Here is a 19,310-nt window from a genome sequence, read left to right on the forward strand (position 1 = left end):
AGCCCAGCTCACCAGGTTATGCGTTCTCTGTCGACAGTCTCTCCAAGCGAAAGGAGAGCTTTCCTTTCCAGGGGCTTTGGGCAGCAAGGCTGAAACTGTTACCGAACCAAACCTGAGTCTTCCCCCCCCTACACGCAGTAAAGCGAGTCTGCAGACCGCAGGTCGTAGTGAAGAAAATGCAGTGTTTATTGGAGGCCCCAGGCAAGGAGGATGGTCAGCGTATGCTCAAAAGACCCTGAACTCCCTGCTGGATTTTGGCAAAGCGTTTAAAATTTTTTTCTTTAAATTTATTAATGTTTGGCTACACTGGGTCTCCTTTGCTGCATGCAGGCTGCTTCTGGGGGCAGCGAGCGGCGTCTGCTCTACCCTTGGTTTGCAGGCTTCTCATTGCGTTGGGTTCTCTTTGAAAGGTTGCTGCTGAGCTGTGAAAGATGCTGGGACTCTTGGCCTCCGGAGGAGACGAATTCAATCCGGGGCCTGTGACGAGGCTTGATTGCTCAGAGCTTCTGTGTAAATAAAGCTTTATTAAAGTGTAAAAGAGATAGAGAAAGCTTCTGACATAGACCTCAGGAGGGGGCGGAGAGAGTGCCCCCCTGCTAGTCTTTAGCTGGATATTATATAGCTACTAGCACTCTGCTAATTAGAGAAAGGGGGTGTCTCAAAACTCAGAGAGTGGCACCGGGCCCCTCGCCCACAACCCGCATTTTCAGATAACATTGGCACCTGGTGGGTCATCCCGGGCCATTAAACGGTTGCCATGGATCTTGAAGAAAGGCAGGTTTCCAGGCAAATATATAGTTCCAGTAACATACATTAGGAAAACAATGTATTAGTAAAACTTACTGGTTTGTTGAGCCCTTATCGGTTCCGAGTCTTAGGCAGAACCTACTTGAAGACAGACAGAGTCTTGGGTAAATACACATTTTGTTCACATAGCTTAAGAAGCCATTTCCCTAAGAAAACACATTGGTTAGCTCAAGGTTTGAGAAAAGTCAAGTTCAGGTGGAACCAGGTGTCATCATGGCAGCACAGAATTTTGAAAGAAACCTCCTTTTAATTTTGTTCAGAGAAGGGAAAAGGTATCTGACATTTGTCTCCTCCTGCCGCTTGAGAGAGAGAGAGAAAGCGTCTGACGCTTGCAGCCTCTTTCCTCCGTTTGGAGCCCCCTGGCCGTCCTGCCTGTTACCTTCTCTTCTTGTGGACCACGAGGCCTCGGATCCGTGGGCTTCAGTAGCTGCAGCCGTGGGTTCAGCAGTTGTGGCCTGCGGGCTTTAGTTGCTCCACAGGGATCCTCCCGGCTCAGGGACCGAACCCCTTGTCTCTTGCGTTTTTCCGGCAGGTGGCCTCTTTACCACTGAGCCGGCAGGGCAGCCCCGGGAACGCATCTTGAAAGGCCCGGTGGTGGAGGGACATTCCGGGGTCTGCGGGCGGCTCGTGCACGGGGCCTCTGACGGACGGTGAGGTGACAGGGCCGGGTCACAGGGGTTGACGTTACCCGCCCTCGGGCACCGGTAGGTCTGGGAGCTCGTGATCATCAAATAGGTAACTTCTTTTCTGATGGGAGTTTTAGCATCTGTGTGTGAGTCGCTCAGTCGTGTCCGACTCTCTGCGACCCCATGGACTATAGCCCGCCAGGCTCCTCTGTCCATGGGGATTCTCCAGGCAAGAATACTGAAGTGGGTGGCCATTCCCTTCTTCCGGGGATCTTCCTGGTCCAGGGATCGAACCCACGTTTCCTGCATTGGCAGACAGATTTCTTTACCAGTGAGCCATCAGCAACGCCCATTTCAGGAGTTACTTCTTCCTGCATTCTTTCTTTGAATTCCAAACGATGTTGGGACCTCCCTAACTGAGGCTACTTTCAGAGTTATGTCTCATCTCTGCTCGGGGTTGGGGGCGGTGCTGGGCGGATTTGCAAAGAGACCCTGGTGGTCTTGGTCTGGGCTGCCCCGTGAGCAGGACCTGAACCTCTGAAAAGGTGGGGACTTTTCAAGCTTCTGAAACCCCTGCAAGCCATTGCTCTGACAGCTCATGTTCCTGGGTTCCCGTGCAGGGCGGACCAACCCTGACGCTTAACTAGAACTCTTCCCCTTGGGAATGTGCAGCCCCCTGGGTCCCTATCCTGTAAATTATTACAGAATTCAGACACGATGCTGGATCTTCTGCAGCTGTTTTCGGTCCCAGGACTGGCTTTGCAGCTCTGCTCGGACGCACAAGCGCTTCTGTGCCTCTCACGTCCCGCAGACGCGTGGCTGGGACTTGGACGTGGTGGGGGGCCCCTGGCCACCTTCTGAGCTCTGGCGGCTGTGACCCTGTGGTCCCATGTGGGTGGGAGGCGTCTCCTGCTTGCCGACCAGTGGCTTCCAGGTGGAGCCAGCGGTAAAGAACCTGCCTGCCAGTGCAGAGACACGGGTTCAATCCCTGGGTCGGGAAGATCCCCTGGAGGAGGGCATGGCAACCCACTCCAGGGTTCTTGCCTGGAGGATCCCACGGACAGAGGAGCCTGGCGGGCCACAGTGCATGGAGTTGCAATCAGACTGAGTGACTAACACACTTTCATTCACATCTGGAGACCAAACACTGCTGATGGCTGGGACATTTCTTGTTTATTGCTATGACAGGAGGTGTTTTCATTTCACAGTATAAATACATAAAATATAATTATTCAGTTCAGTTCAGTCGCTCAGTCGTGTCCGCCTCTTTGCGACCCCGTGGACTGCAGCACGCCAGGCTTCCCTGTCCATCACCAACTCCAACTTGCTCAAAACCAACCAGCTTGCACCAACACCAGCTTGCTCAAAAGAATATAATTATATATAAACATAAGTGTATGTATTTATATAAATATGTATACTTTTATATTCTATGATTATATTCTTTTTTATAGTCAATTATTTATCATCTATGTGTTACATATGTGTCATCTATCCACATTTTTATCATCTACATATTAGCAAATCTGTCATCTATGCATATATCTGTTTTCTATTTATTGAACATCTGTTTACCTTTTTATCGTTTGTATCTAATGTCTGTATCACCTATGTATTTTTGTGTCTATGTATCTGTGATCTGTCAGTTTATCATGTATCTCTTTGTATCTGTCATCTTTCTATGTATCTGTTGCTTGTCATCTATATTGTTCAGTTGCTCATTTGTGTCTGACTCTGTGACCCCATGGACGGCAGCACGCCAGGCTTCCTGGTCCTTCGCCATCTCCTGGAGTTTGCTCAGACTCGTGTCCATGGAGTTGGTGATGCCATCCAGTGCCAATATATCATTTATATATTTGTTATTAACTTATCATTTATGTTTATGTATTTTTTTTCTTGATGGCTTCCCTGGGGGCTCAGATGGTAAAGAATCTGCCTACAATGCAGGAGATCCAGGTTCAATCGCTGGGTCGGGGAAGGTCCCCTGGAGAAGGGAATGGCTACCCACTCCTGTGTTCGGGCCTGGAATTTCTGGACAGAGAAGCCTGGTGGGCTACAGTCCATGGAGTCACAGAGAGTCAGACATGACTGAGCTTCTAACACACAGATGTATTTTATGTTGTCCATCAATCTGTCATCTCTATGTTTATTTCCCTCACTCCATCCCTCTATCTATCTCTACCTTCCTATCTATCCCTCTGTCTCCCAGTTTGTCCATCCATCCATCCATGGATGTATATCTGTCTATATCTGTCTGTCTATCCATTCATCTGTCTATCTCACTATCTCCGCCATCCATCCATCCATCCATCCATCCTGCACTTTAATGGTTAACCTGAAGGCACGTTGAGCAGCTTTGATTTTCCTGCAGGAAATTGAATGAAGTCATACGTTTCTCCTTAAAAGAAAGCTGTTATTGGTTCACCTGTCACGGGTTTACATATTTCCCTGCTGCGTAAGATGGTTTGGCAGGAACCATGGGCATCCTAGAGTCCACTCTCCTCGTGTGTCCGGGAACCGCGGAGGACTCGACGTTTCAAGCTTCGCACCCAGAGGAGTTGGGGGGCTGTGGGTGTCGATCCCTCTGAGCCCAGTGCCCGGTTCCCTGTCTCCTAGGCTGGTGTGGCATCCCCTCTTTCACACGCGCTTGGCCAGACAGCACAGAGCACCCCTCAGGCCAGGGCAGCTGACCCCGGAGCCAGCAGTCTGAAGTGGACACTAAGGCAGGGCCCGTACAGTGGGGCTGAGTGCACGTGGGCCTGCCTGGGGGAGCGTGGGGTCTCAGAGGATGAGCCCCTTCCTGGGCTCTGGGTGGTGAAGCTCAGAAGGGGGGCTCCAGGCGGGGCTCAGATGACGGGGGTCTCCAGGCGGGGCTCAGACGGGGGTCTCCAGGCGGGGCTCAGACGGGGGTCTCCAGGCGGGGCTCAGACGACGGGGGTCTGCAGGCGGGTCTCAGACGATGAGGGTGTCCAGTGGGGCTCAGGTGATGGGGGTCTCCAGGTGGGGCTCAGATGATGGGGTCTCCAGGTGGGGCTCAGATGATGGGGTCTCCAGGTGGGGCTCAGACGGGGATCTCCAGGCGGGGCTCAGACGATGGGGGTCTGCAGGCGGGTCTCAGACGATGAGGGTGTCCAGTGGGGCTCAGGTGATGGGGGTCTGAAGGTGGGGCTCAGATGACGGGGGTCTGCAGGTGGGGCTCAGATGATGAGGGTCTCCAGGTGAGGCTCAGACGATGGGTGTCTCCAGGCAGGTCTCAGACGATGAGGGTGTCCAGTGGGGCTCAGACGATGGGGGTCTCCAGGCAGGTCTCAGATGATGAGGGTGACCAGGCGGGGCTCAGATGATGAGGGTCTCCTGACGGGGCTCAGATGATGAGGGTGTCCAGGCGGGGCTCAGACAATGGGGGTCTCCAGGCAGGGCTCAGATGATGAGGGTCTCCTGATGGGGCTCAGATGATGAGGGTGTCCAGGCGGGGCTCAGACGATGGTGTCCAGGCGGGGCTCAGATGATGAGGGTTTCCTGACAGGGCTCAGATGATGAGGGTTTCCTGACAGGGCTCAGATGATGAGGGTGACCAGGCGGGGCTCAGATGATGAGGGTCTCCTGACGGGGCTCAGATAATGGGGGTCTCCAGGCGGGGCTCAGATGATGAGGGTCTCCTGATAGAGCTCAGATGATGAGGGTGTCCAGGCGGGGCTCAGATGATGGGGGTCTCCAGGCAGGGCTCAGATGATGAGGGTCTCCTGATGGAGCTCAGATGATGAGGGTGTCCAGGTGGGGCTCAGACGATGGGGGTCTGCAGGCGGGTCTCAGACGATGAGGGTGTCCAGTGGGGCTCAGGTGATGGGGGTCTCCAGGCGGGGCTCAGATGATGGGGTCTCCAGGCGGGGCTCAGACGATGGGGGCCTCCAGGTGGGGCTCAGACGGGGATCTCCAGGCGCGGCTCAGACGATGGGGGTCTCCAGGCGGGGCTCAGACGATGGGGGTCTGCAGGCGGGTCTCAGACGATGAGGGTGTCCAGTGGGGCTCAGACGATGGGGGTCTCCAGGCGGGGCTCAGACGACGGGGGTCTGCAGGCGGGGCTCAGATGATGAGGGTCTCCAAGTGAGGCTCAGACGTTGGGGGTCTCCAGGCGGGTCTCAGACGATGAGGGTGTCCAGTGGGGCTCAGACGATGGGGGTCTCCAGGCGGGGCTCAGACGATGGGGGTCTCCATGTGGGGCTCAGACGATGGGGGTCTCCAGGCGGGGCTCAGACGGTGAGGGTCTCCTGACAGGGCTCAGACGGTGAGGGTCTCCTGACAGGGCTCAGATGATGGGGGTCTCCTGACGGGGCTCAGATGATGAGGGTCTCCAAGTGAGGCTCAGACGTTGGGGGTCTCCAGGCGGGTCTCAGACGATGAGGGTGTCCAGTGGGGCTCAGACGATGGGGGTCTCCAGGTGGGGCTTAGACGATGGGGGTCTCCATGTGGGGCTCAGACGATGGGGGTCTCCAGGCGGGGCTCAGACGATGGGGGTCTCCAGGCGGGGCTCAGACGATGGGGGTCTCCAGGCGGGGCTCAGACGATGGGGGTCTCCAGGCGGGGCTCAGACGGTGAGGGTCTCCTGACAGGGCTCAGATGATGAGGGTCTCCTGACGGGGCTCAGATGATGGGGGTCTCCAGGCGGGGCTCAGGTGATGGGGGTCTGCAGGTGGGGATCAGATGATGGGGGGTCTCCAGGTGGAGCCAGATGATGAGGGTCTCCAGGCGGGGCTCAGACGATGGGGATCTCCAGGCGGGCCTCAGATGATAGAGGTCTGCAGGTGTGGCTCAGATGATGGGGGTATCCAGGTGGGTCTCAGATGATGGGGGTCTGCAGGCGGGGCTCAGATGAGGATCTCCAGGTGGGACTCAGAGCAGGGTCTCCAGATAGGGCTCAGATGATGAGGCTCTCTGCATGGTGCTCAGCTTATGGGGTCTCCAGCTTGTTCCCAGATCAGGGTCTCCAGGCGGTGTGTGGTCAGACCGTCCGGGGCTGCCACACCGTGTTCGGCCTCGGGAAGGAGCCTGGCCTGGGATCCCAGAGAGGGTGTGGGTGTGGTGTCCGAGCCAGCACGGAGTTTGTGTGCCCGGCATCTCGCAGGAGGGGCGCCCCTGGGAAGGGCTGGAGGTATCCCTGCCTGGTTTTGACCTGATCAGCCTAGTGACGGGTTGGCGTGTGTTGGGGGTGGGAAGGCGGGATAACGGGGGGAACACAGCACAGTCCTGGGTGAGGGCAAGTAGGTAGGCCTCTGCTGATGGCTCAAGAGAAGACCTCCCGGGTAGCCCCCAGCCCCGCCTTTCCTCCTTCACCTCCCGCCTCCCCAGGTCCACACCTCCAGCTGAGACGGTGTGAGCTTGCTCTGGACCAAGTCTCTGTATCCCCCCCAGAATTCATATGTGGAAGCCCTGACCCCCGAAGGGGATGTAGTTGGGATCTGGAGGGGCGTCTTTGGGAGGTGATGAGGGTTAGATGAACCCATGAGGGTGGGGTCCCCATGATGGGATGAGTGTCCTTGTGAGAGGGGGACGGGAAGCCACAGCTGTCTCTCCATCACACGAGGATACAGCCAGTGTGCAGGTGTGCGGGCCAGGAGGAGAGCGTTGCCTCCTGGCAATGAATCTACCCTCACCGTGATCTCAGGCCCACAGCCTCCAGGACTCGGAGAATCACACCTGTGGTTTAAAGCACCTAGTTTGGGTAACTCCGTTATAGCAACCAGTATTTGCCTTGTTGCAAGAACCCCCCCCCCAAAAAAACGCAAAATAGAAGCAGTATTATAATAAATTCAATAAACACTATAAAAATGGCCCCACTTTAAAAAATTGAAATTAGTAGACTTTGAGTTAACCGGATTATCTGCCATAATGAGGGTGGGCCTCATCATATCAGTTGATGATCTCAGTTTGAAAACAGACTGAGGTTTCCTAAAGAAGTGGGAATTCTGCCTTCCAGTGATCCTGGAACTTGAGCTGCAACTTAAGCTGTTCCTCAGTCTCCAGCCTGATGTCCCTGTTGCTCAGTTGCTCAGTCGTGTCCGATTCTTTGGGACCCTGTGGACCGCAGCACGCCAGGCTTCCCTGTCCTTCAGCAACTCCTGGAGCTTACTCAAACTCATGTCCATCGAGTCGGTGATGCCATCCAACCATCTCATCCTCCGTCATCCCCTTCTCCTCCTGCCTTCAATCTTTCCCAGCATCAGGGTCTTTTCCAATGAGTCAGCTCATCGCATCAGGTGGCCAAAGGATTGCAACTTCAGCTTCAACTTCAGTCCTTCCAATGAATGCCCAGTGTTGACTTCCCTTAGGATTACTGACAAATAACCCACCCATTAAATCATATAGTTCAGTACAATTTTCTGGGGACCCTGCCATCTGCTCCTTCAGCTTATGGTTGTGTTCCCCCCAAAAGCAAGTTTCCTGCTCACTTGGAATATCCAGAGGACTTGGACTTATTTAGGGTTTAAAAAATATGCCCGAAATGTATTCATTACAAAAGAATTCTGAAGAGTGGCCTTGCCTGTGAAAACCATTCCTTTGGTGTTATGTGGCGTATAGCTAAGGAGGTTGCAGAATTTGCCTGTAGACACTCCCACCAACACTGGTTTCTTCTTGTCCTCTGTTCATTTGGAAGATGCGGGTGGACATCAATGAGCCTTGTCCTCGGGGTGTCCAGGGAGACGTGGGTCTGTTGAAAAAACTCACTGGAAAATGTGACATGTGTAACAACACATTGACACTATCATTCCTCAGATCACTGTTCACAGCACCGAGTAACTTAAAAAAATTTTTTGATATTCAATTTAATGTTATTATTTTTTAATTGGGGTATGCTTGCTTCACATACTGTATTCGTTTCTGCTGTACAATGAACCGAAATTCACCTCAAAACAACAATGAGGTACCACCTCACACCGGTCAGAATGGCCATCATCAAAAAAGTATCTACAGACAATAAATTCTGGAGAGGGTGTGGAGAAAAGGGAGCCCTCCTATACTGTTGCTGGGAATGTAAACGGATGCAGCCTCAACAGCACAGAGGTTCCTTAGAAAACTAAAAACATTTTTACCACGTGATTCAGCAGTCCCACTCCTAGGCACATAGCCAGACAAAACCATCATTTAAAAAGACACACACACCCCAATGCTCACAGCAGCGCTATTCTACAATAGCTGGGACATATAACCAACCTAGACGTCCGTCGACAGATGGATGGATAAAAACGTGCTACATACACACAGCGGAATATTACTCACCCGTGAAAAAGGACGAAACTGGGTCATCGGTAGAGACGTGTGAGGTCTTATGTGAAAAGGTAACTTTTTAACGTAAGGGCTGGACAGCTCTGTGGGGTGGCTTCCTCTTCTGCCGGCCTCCTTTGAGGACTGATGGATGGATGATGTGATCTAACCGTGTCCTAATAAGCCTTCCCATCCCTGCCCCCCTTCGCTCCCCCTCCTTAATGCCTGTGGATCATTCTGTCCCCGGAATGAGTGACTGTCGTGTTCCTCTTCCCTGGTCACCAGATGGGCCACCTGCGGGTACAGTGTCCGAAGTGGACACTTGATCGTTCAAGTCCGCTTCCCGTGATGCAGTTGTCAGAAGATTCTCAGTAGTGAGACGTGTAAGCGTCTTAATCACCGTGGTTTACTGACACAGCCTTTCTTTGTGATGGTGTGATTCAGGAAAACAGAATGCTGCGGCCAGTTGAGTTAGAAGGGCAGACACGCATCACTTTAACATTATTTCCTCTCAATTTGGAGGACTCTTGAGACAGAAGTGGCAACCCACTCCAGTATTCCTGCCTGGAGAGTCCCCCTGGACAGAGGAGCCTGGCGGGCTACAGTCCATGGGGTCGCAGAGAGTCAGACACGTCTGAGGGCTCAGCACAGATATAAACGTGCATAATAAAGTAGACAGTGTTGGTAGCAGCACCAGGAAAGGGGGGGGGTAATATAGGTTATTATTCATTTGTGAGGACAATGCCAGAATTTCCGAGTGCCCCCTCACCCCCCGTTATTCATGATTAAACACGGCGTTTCCCCCATTTTACACAAAGACTCTATTCACCATACAATGCACCCTTTCTGTGGCACAATTCAGCGGTCCTTAGGGTATTTGCAGGGTTGGACAAACACCGCCACTATGTCATCTTTGAACTTCTTTTTATCACCTCCTTCCCAGATGGCTCAGTGGTAAGGAATCTTGGCAATGCAGGAGACGCGGGTTCGATCCCTGGGTCTGGAAGATCTCCTGGAGCAGGAAATGGCAACCCACTCCAGTGTCCTTGCCTGGGCAAGCTCATGGACGGAGGAACCTCGTGGGGTTAGAGTCCATGGGGTCGTGAAAGAGTCAGAAATGACTTAGCAACCAACAACAACCACGAAAAGATTCCTGTACCTATTACCTGCTGTTCCTCACTCTTCTGCCTCCTCTCCAGCCCCTGGAAACCACCAGTGTACACTCTGTCTCCATGCGTTTGCCTGTTTGTGTCTTTTGTATAAATTGGGTCATGAAATATATGGCCTTTCACATGTGATTTCTGTCTCTGAACATCGTGTGTTCAGGGTCCATCTACACTGTAGCCTCTGTCAGACCTTCACTCCTTTTCATGGCTGCGTCATATTCCACCGTGTGGATGGACCTTATGCTGTTTAACCATCCATCCATCCATCATCCATCCATCCATCCATGCATCCATTGATCCACCCATCACCCATCCATCCATCTATAATACACCATCTATTATCCACCCATCATCCACCCACTCATCCACCCATCATCCATCCATCCATCATCCATCTATCCATCCACTCATCTATCCATCCATCATACACCATCCATCCATCTATCCATCATCCAGCCACCCATCCATCCATCGACCTATCCATCGTCCATCTGTCCATCACACATCCACCCATCCATCATCCATCCATCCATCCATCCATCCATCCATCCATCTACCCACCCATTATCCATCCATCCATCCATCATCTATCCACCCATCCATGCATCCATTGATCCACCCATCACCCATCCATCTATAATACACCATCTATTATCCACCCATCATCCACCCACTCATCCACCCATCATCCATCCACTCATCCATCCATCCATCATACACCATCCATCCATCTATCCATCATCCAGCCACCCATCCATCCATCCATTGACCTATCCATCATCCATCCATCTATCCATCCACCCACCCATCCATCCATCCATCATCCTTCCATCCATCCATCCATCATCCATCCATCATCCATCCATCATCCATCCATCCATCCATCCATCCATCTACCCACCCATTATCCATCCATCCATCCATCCATCCATCCATCCATCATCCATCTATATCATGCATCCATCATCCATCATCCATCTGTCCATCCATCCACCCACCCATCCATCCATCCATCATCCTTCCATCCATCCATCATCCATCATTGATCCATCCATCCGTCCATCATCCATCTATCATCCATCCACCCACCCACCCATCCATCTGTCCATCAATCAGTCCGTCCATCCACCGACCCACCCACCCATCCATCAATCCACCCATCATCCGTCCATCAATCCATCCACACCTGGGCTGTTCTCACTTTTCTGGCTATTGTGAATCAGGCTCCTCTGAATCAAGCCTCACCATGCGTCTTTGAGCAGATGCATGTTTTCATTTCTCTGGATTGGACTGACACCTTGGTGTGGCACAGCTGGGCTCTTCTATCTCCATGGCTAACCTCTTGAAGAGCCGTCAGACTCTTTGCCAAAGTGGTCACTCGGCTTACACCCGTGTCAACGTTGCAGGCGGGTTCTGATTTCTGTACCTCCTCACTAACTTTATGCTCTCTTCCTTTCTCCCTCCCTGTCTTAGTCTCTTTTCCTTTCTATCCCCTCTGTCCGTTTATTTCTTTTCTCCTCTCTCCCTTTCTTTCTTTACCTCTTTCTCCTTTTTTTCTTTCTTTTTTCCTCTTTCTTCTTTCTCACTCCCCTTCTGTCGTCCCCTCTCCTTCCTCCACGTAATGTAGCAGCCATCCTCACAGTTGTGAACCAGTAACTCACCGTGGCTTGGATTTATGTTTTCCTGATGCTCTCCTGGCAGACTTCTGTTGTTGTTTCCCAGGGGAGCACAGGAGCAAAGATTTAAGGGGTGAAGCAGTGAATAGACGACCTGCGTGCTCTTGCAGAGAATTCACAGTGGCTTACACGTGTCTGCAGAAGATAGGAAATGCGGAACATAAATCAAAGTCCAGGAACCTCATAGATAACAGACGGGGAGGCGGTGTTCCCACTGCCCTGGGCTTTCAAAACCCCTGTATCTGGCTCCTACTTCTGTCTCGTGACAGCGAGGAACTTCAGCTGGGTATCCAGCTGCTGGTATTTGATAGAAAAGGGACCGGGCGCGGAGTCAGCCCCCAATTCTAAAAGTAGCCACAAAGCTCGGGTCGTTTCAACGTAACTGGACAGGGGCCAAGATGGCCGAGTTCTTTGTTTTGAGGTTTTTTTTTTTTTTTAAAGTCATGTATTTGGGTATTTATTTTCTCTAGTTGTGGCGAGCGGGGGCTTCTCTTGTTGCAGAGCCTGGGTTCCAGGGCACGCAAGCTTCAGGAGTTTCGGCTCCCAGGCTCAGGAGTTGTGGCTAATGGGGCTTAGTTAATCCCTGGCATGTGGGATCCTCCTGGACCAGGGACTGAACCCGTGTGTCCTGCGTTGCAAGGATTCTTTACCACTGAGTCACCAGGGAAGCCGCGTTTTGCTTTATACTTTCAGTTCAGTCCCGTTCAGTCACTCAGTTGTGCCCGACTCTTTGCGACCCCATGGACCGCAGCACGCCAGGCCTCCCTGTCCATCACCAACTCCCAGAGTTTACTCAAACTCATGTCCATCAAGTCGGTGATGCCATCCAGCCATCTCATCCTCTGTCGTCCCCTTCTCCTCCTGCCCTCAATCTTTCCCAGCATCAGGGTCTTTTCCAATGAGTCAGCTCTTCTCATCAGGGTGGCCAAAGTATTGGAGTTTGAGCTTCAGCATCCGTCCTTCCAATGAATATTCAGCATTGATTTCCTTTATGATGGACTGGTTTGATCTCCTTGCTTTATACTTTAAGAAGGCTATAGTCTATTTTTTTTTTTTTTTTTTAATGAAGGCATGCATTTAGACTTTTTACAAAAAGTTCCTGGGAGTTCCCTGGCAGGTGGACCAGTGGTTAGGACTTGGTGCTCTCACTGGGACCCCAAGTTCGATCCCTGGGTCGAGAAGATCCCCTGGAAAAGGGCATGGCAACCCACTCCAGGATTCTTGCCTGGAGAATCCCATGGAGGGAGGAGCCTGGTGGGAGCTACAGTCCAGGGGGTCACAGAGAGTCAGACACGCCTGAGCGAGTTCCAACATCCTTGTCTACATCTGTGTGTTATTGGGTCTCGATAAATTTCTTGTTCATTTCCTTCTTTTCTCTTTTCGGGAGAGTTGTTAAATGTTCTCAAATTATTTTGCAAGAGCTCTTTATAGACAAAGAACGCGACCTTCTTCCTACATAGCACACTTTCTGTTTTTCCTTTTGCTGTCTTCTGAGGCAGTTCTGGTTCCATGGGATGAAGCAATCCTTTCGTGGTCCGAGGGATAGATGATTTCCTGCACAGTGTCTGCGTCTTGCTTAGAAAAGCCGTCCTCGCTTTCCTGGTTGTTCTTCCTCATCATTCGCGGAAAAACAGCCAGCGTCACCCCGTCTTCTACTGTTTTTATGACTCAGTTGTCACACACACACCTTCCTCTTCTGTTACCGAAATCAAGTCTGTCTGTCCAATGCACAGTGAAGACAGACAAGCCGAAGTGTTGGAGTTTGGAGCAAAGAGCGCTTTCCTGCAGGGTCATGCGAGGAGGCAGGTGTCTGGTGCCCTCAAATCCTGAATCTCCTGAATGTTTCAGCAAAGCCTTTTTAAGGGCCAGGCGAGGAAGGGGCTGCAAATTTCTTGGTTCAGGAATCCATGTCCATGACGATGCTCACCTTAACCTCCAATAACACAAGTGATTTTCTCTGTTCTGCAGCCTCTTAGCTCTCCGGGAGTGGAAGCGTGTTGTCCCCTTAAAGGTCAGATCCTTGAGAATGAACTATCCTGCCTATTTATAATGTTACTCTAAACCTCCAATGAAACAAAGGTTACTCTCTATTCTGCAACTTTTTAAATCTCTCTGTGATTAGAAAAGGGTCATACTCCTACAGATCTGAGACTGAGAACGTGTGTTTATGGTGTTCCTGTGAACCTCCAAGAAGACAAATGTTATTTTCTACTCTGCAACTTTTTGTCTCTCTGTTAATGTTACACCCTTAAAGGTCAGAGCCTAAGAATGAACAATCCTATTTATGATGTTCCTGTAGACCTCCAACTAAACAAAGGTTTTTCTCTACTCTGCAACTTTTTTAGTCTCTCTGTGAATGGAAAAGGGTTATACTGGGAAAGATCTGAGACTGAGGATGTGTTTATGGTGTTCCTGTGAACCTCCAAGAAGATAAATTTTCATTTTCTACTCTGCAACTTTTTATCTATCAATGTTACACCCTTAAAGATCAGAAGCTAACAATGAACTATCCTGTCTATAATGTTACTATAAGTCTCTGACCAAACAAAGGTTATTCTCTTTTCTGCAACTTTTTAAATCTCTCTGTGAGTGGAAAAGGGTTACGTCCTTAAAGATCAGACCCTGAGAGTGAACTGTCCTGTCTATTTCAGGCTCTGGGCAACATTCATTCCTAACTCAAAGCAAAAGAGTACAAAGGTTAAAATAAAAGGAACAGATCCAATATGGATGGTTTTGAGCAAGCTCCGGGAGATGGTGAAGGACCGGGAAGCCTGGCGGGCTGCAGTCCACGGGGTCGCAAAGAGTCGGACTCCACCCAGAGACCGAAACAACAGCCAGAGATGGGGTCAGATTTGCGCTTCTCTGTGATGTTAGGGGCAGATCTCACGATCCGCGAGCTGGGCCTACGGAGCCCTGGCATGTTGCTATTTTCCCAAGCTGCTGCCCATCCCCGAGCCGTGAGGTCAGCCCTCCGAGTTAGCCACTTGGAAGCGTGACCGCGGAGTGTCTAAACATAGCCCGCAAGGGACCGCGCGGCTCGCCCTGCAGACGCGCTGCCTCTGCCAACCGTTCGTTTGCCAAGATCTGAGCTGCCTATTTTTTTTTTTTTAATTACTTCTTATGGATTGATTTACTTTTGGCTCTGCTGGGTCTTGGTTGCTCCACGTGGGATTTCTCTGGTTGCAGAGAGCGGGGGCTGGTGTCTGGTTGGAGGGTGTGGGCTTGTCATTGCAGGGAGTTCCCGGTTTGTGGAACCGGGCTCTAGGACACACGGGCTTCAGGAGTTGCGGGTCCCGGGCCCTGGAGCCCAGCTGTTGCCCCCGTGGCGTGTGAGATCATCCGCAGATCAGGGGCTGGAACCTGCGTCTCCTGCCTTGGCCGGGTGGGTCGTTTACCACCGAGCCTCCCAGGAAGCCTTGGTTACAAATAGATCCTTACATTAACTCTCAATGGGTCAAAGACCTTAAAAGGGGGGTTTAAAAATACAAAGCTCTTGTAAGAACTTTATAGTTCATCATATATTTGTTATAATATTCTTTCTGTCTTAAGTTTTTTTTTTAAGTGTTTACTGATTCTGTTGCACTATCGTTTCTGGGGCCTCCCCGATGCCTCGAGCATTAAAGAATATGCCTGAAGTGCAGAAGATGTAAGAGACACAGGTTTGATCCCTGGGTCAGGAAGATCCCCTGGAGGAGGCAGCCTAGTCCAGTATTTTTGCCTGGGAAATCCCATGGACAGAGGAACCTGGAGGTTAGAGTCCATGGGGGTCACAAGTTTTTTTTTTTTTTTTAAATCTTTGTTGAATTTGTTGCAATATTGTTTCTGTTTTAAGTTTTGGGGTCTTGAGCCTAAGGCATGTGGGATTTTAGCTCTCTGACCAGGGATCCACCCCATAACCCCTGTACTGGAAGGTGAAGGCTTAATCAATGGACCCCCAGGGAAGTTTCTTAAATGTGTTTTTATGTCAGCAAACGCTTTTGTCCTTTGTCTCTGTAGAGTCTTTCATTTCTTGATTTTTTTCAGAACTCTTTGCCTTTTATGGAAACAGTTCTTTGAATGCGATGGGAGCTGCAGACTTTGTCCCAGTTCATCATATCCGTCTGACTTTGCTGATGATGTTTTTGTAAAAATTAATTTAAAATGATTAATGTTGGGGGGCTGTGCTGCCAGGCATATGGGATCTTAGTTCCCTGACCAAGGATTGAACCTTCGTTCCCTGGAATGGAAGCAGAGATTCTTAAGCACTGGAGCACCCGGGAAATCCCTTGGTGGATTTTTTTTTTTTTTCCCAAAAATGTACAATTTTTTTTTTTTTTTTATGGTGTGAAATTGGTGTTTTGCCTTAGAATTAGCTGAAGCGTTTTTTTGGTCTGAGGTTAAAGGTAAATTTGTGCGTTCTTTGAATATTTTCAGTGTTCAGCTTTTTTCCTCTTGGAGTTTATTTCGATGTGTCTTAGGAGTTATGGATCTAATTTCATGTTTTCAAAGACGCTGTTTAGATGTCCTAATGGTATTTGTTATGGCTTCCCTGGTGGATCAGTGATAAAGAATCCGCCTGCAATGCAGGAGACACGGGTTTGATCCCTGGGTCAGGAAGCTTTCCTGGAGGAGGACCGGGCAACCCACGCCCGTGTTCTTGCCTGGAGAATCCCATGGATGGAGGAGCCTGGAGGGCTATAATCCGTGGGGTTGCAAAGAGTCAGACACGACTTAGCGACTAACATACACAGCAATGGAGTATAACTTTTTAAAAATGGTGACTCTGTTGTACTGCTTAAACTTATAAAAATATTGTAAATCAAGTATACTTCAATGAAGAAAAAGAATTTTGTAAAATAAAGGAGACAGAGAACATACCAAATTCATGTTTGCTATGTTGATCCAAAAGGAAATCAGTGAGACCAGCCCATCCTAAAGGAAATCAGTCCTGAAAGTTCATTGGATGGACTGATGTTGAAGCTGAAACTCCAGTACTTTGGCCATGTGATGCGAAGAGCTGACTCATTGGAAAAGACCCTGATGCTGGGAAAGATTGAGGGCGGGAGGAGAAGGGGACGACAGAGGATGAGATGGTTGGATGGCATCACCGGCTCGATAGACATGAGTTTGAGTAAACTCCAGGAATTGGTGATGGACAGGGAGGCCTGGCGTGCTGCGGTTCATGGGGTCACAACTGAACTGAACTGACCAGCGTTGATCCTGTAGTAAATCTCCTAGGACCAGCCACTTCCTACACGTAGCACCTCACTCACCTAGCAGCTAGCCGCTCAAATGCAAAGTGACCCGTCCGTCCAGGACTCAGCCCTACCCCTTCCTGGAAGGGGCTCCCAGACTCCGGGCCTCCATCCACCTGTACCCACCCCCCTCGCATGGACTGTAGCCCTCCAGGCTCCTCTGTCCGTGGGATCCTCTAGGCAAGAATACTGCAGTGGGTTTGCCATGCCCTCCTCCAGGGGATCTTCCCCACCCAGGGGTCAAACCCGGGTCTCCTGCGTTGGCAGACAGGTTCTTTACCACTGAGCCCTGGGAAGCTTCTATATATATATATATCCATGCACACATACACACACATCTTGTTACGTATTCTTTTCCGTGATGGTTTATCACAGGGTATTGAATACTGTTCCCTGCTCTATATAGTAGGACCTTGCTGTTTAGTCATCCTACATACAACAGTTTGCATCCTCGAAGCCCAAGCAGCCAACCCTTCCCTCCCCTACCCCGTCTCCCCGTCTAGACGACTCCACGTGTGTTTTCTCCGCCCGTGCGTGGGAAACAGCAAGCTTTAGGTCGAAACATCAACCAGTATTCTCACGTATTTGGATCCATGTTGGTTCACGCAAAGGTCAGTAGTTAAAGCAGTCATAACGTCCATCGTTTTGGTGAGATACTCTGCGTTTTTCATGCTGTGTCCGAACGTTGTAGAAAAGCGATGTGCAATACATTCACGGCACTCGGGTCTCCTAAGTGCCCTTGAGAAAGAAAGTGTGTACAGGTGTAAGACCTCCAGGTTACAACACAGACAGCCTGATCCGAGAGGATTCATCCAGGACTCTCAACCCAGGGTCCTTGGCGATGTTCCTTATCTCAGCCTATCTGCAGGTCATGTTGGTGGTGTCCATTCTTGCAGAGGTGTCTGTGGGGATTGAGCAAGGCTTTGTGAGGTGTGTACACCAGGCTGTTGTCACGCATGTGGGCTGAGTTGCTCAGTCGTGTCCGACTCTTCGTAGACCCCCATGGACTGCAGCCCGCCAGGCTCCTCTGTCCATGGGATCCTCCAGGCAAGGATACTGGAGTGGGTTGCAACGTCCTGCTCCCGGGGATCTTCTCAGCCCAAGGATCGAACCCGAGTCTCTTGTGTTGGCAGGACGATCCTCTGCCACTGAGTCAGTTGGGAAGCCCATAGTGGAATACGGTGTTCAGTGACTGAGTCGTGTTGGACTCTTTGTGACCCCGTGGACCGTAGCCCCCCAGGCTGCTCTGTCCGTGGGATTCTCCAGGCAAGAATACTGGAGTGGGTCGCCATTTCCTCCCCCAGGGGGTCTGGAGACCGGGATTGAACCCGTGTGGATGGCTGCTTTACCCCTAGCGCCTCCCGGGAAGCCCAGGCAGTCATCAGTCAGGACGAAGGTCCTGGGTTACCCTGTCCCATCCTGAGCCTGTAAATAATTCACAGGAACAAAACCACCGGTATCGAACCACAGCTCACGTTGGCGTCGCGCCCTCTCTTGTGACTTCGTGTGGACCGACGGGTGCTCTGCTTCTAAACCTTGTTTTTTTCCTCTTTCTTTCTTCTTCTGTAGTCTTCTCCCCGCAACCCGACCGTGTTGCCATAGTGACCGGAGGGACCGATGGCATTGGATACTCGACCGCAAAGCAGCTGGCGAAGCTGGGCATGCACGTTATCATAGGTGAGGGTTCCTTTGTGCAGCCCCTTGCGTGTTAGAGAGACTGGGAGACGTGCCCTCATTTCCCTCTGTCTTATGGAGCTATCGGCGTGGTGACAGATCCGGGGGATGTTTCCCAGGCAGCCCAGCGGTACAAAATCCGCCTGCCAGTATAGGAGACACCAGAGACCTGGGTTTGATCCCTGGGCTGGGAAGATGCCCTGGAGGAGGGCATGGCAACCCACTCCAGTGTTCTGGCCTGGAGAACCCCACAGACAGAGGACCCTGGTGGGCTGCAGTCCACGGGGGTCGCAGACAGTCAGACACGACTGATTGACGGAACAACGTATTCCACTATGGGCTTCCCCAGTGACCCATTGGTACAGAGTCGTCCTGCCAATGCAAGAGACCTGGGTTTGATCCCTGGGTCGACAAGACCCCTGGGAGGAGGAAATTGCAACCCACTCCTGTATTGTTGCTTGGGAAATCCCATGGACACAGGAGCCTGGCGGGCTACGGTCCACGGGGGTCGCAGAGAGTCAGACATGACTTAGCGACTCAGCAACAGAGCCAGCCAGTGCAGAAGGCGTTAACGGGCAACACTGAAAACCTGAAACAGACAGGAAATTGTGATGCTCTTTATTTTTTTGGATAGGAGTCTAGCTTCTCCTTTAATGGGGATCATGTTTTTTTTTTTTTTTTTCACCTGTGTGACTCACTGCAATCAATGACAATAAGTGTGGGTTAGCCTCCCGGACCTGTCATAACAAATAACAGCACAGACCGGCTGGATGAAATAGCTCACGGTGATCCTCCTGCTGTCCTGGAGGCTGGAGTCTGAGGCCCAGGTGTGGGCAGGGCTGGCTCCTCCCGAGGCCTCCCTGCCGG

General features: G+C 51.1%; 1 protein-coding gene across 1 annotated transcript in view; it reads left to right on the plus strand.

Moving 5' to 3' along the window:
* DHRSX (dehydrogenase/reductase X-linked) overlaps positions 1–19,310 on the plus strand; it is a 171,001-nt gene that overhangs the window by 19,813 nt on the left and 131,878 nt on the right. The window contains exon 2 of the mRNA XM_043895364.1: positions 18,339–18,446. Within this exon, the coding sequence (XP_043751299.1) occupies positions 18,339–18,446 (108 nt within the window). The remainder of the gene's footprint in view (positions 1–18,338; positions 18,447–19,310) is intronic.

Source organism: Cervus elaphus, chromosome X, assembly GCF_910594005.1.
Source record: "Cervus elaphus chromosome X, mCerEla1.1, whole genome shotgun sequence".
NCBI classification, from domain to species: Eukaryota; Metazoa; Chordata; class Mammalia; order Artiodactyla; family Cervidae; genus Cervus; species Cervus elaphus.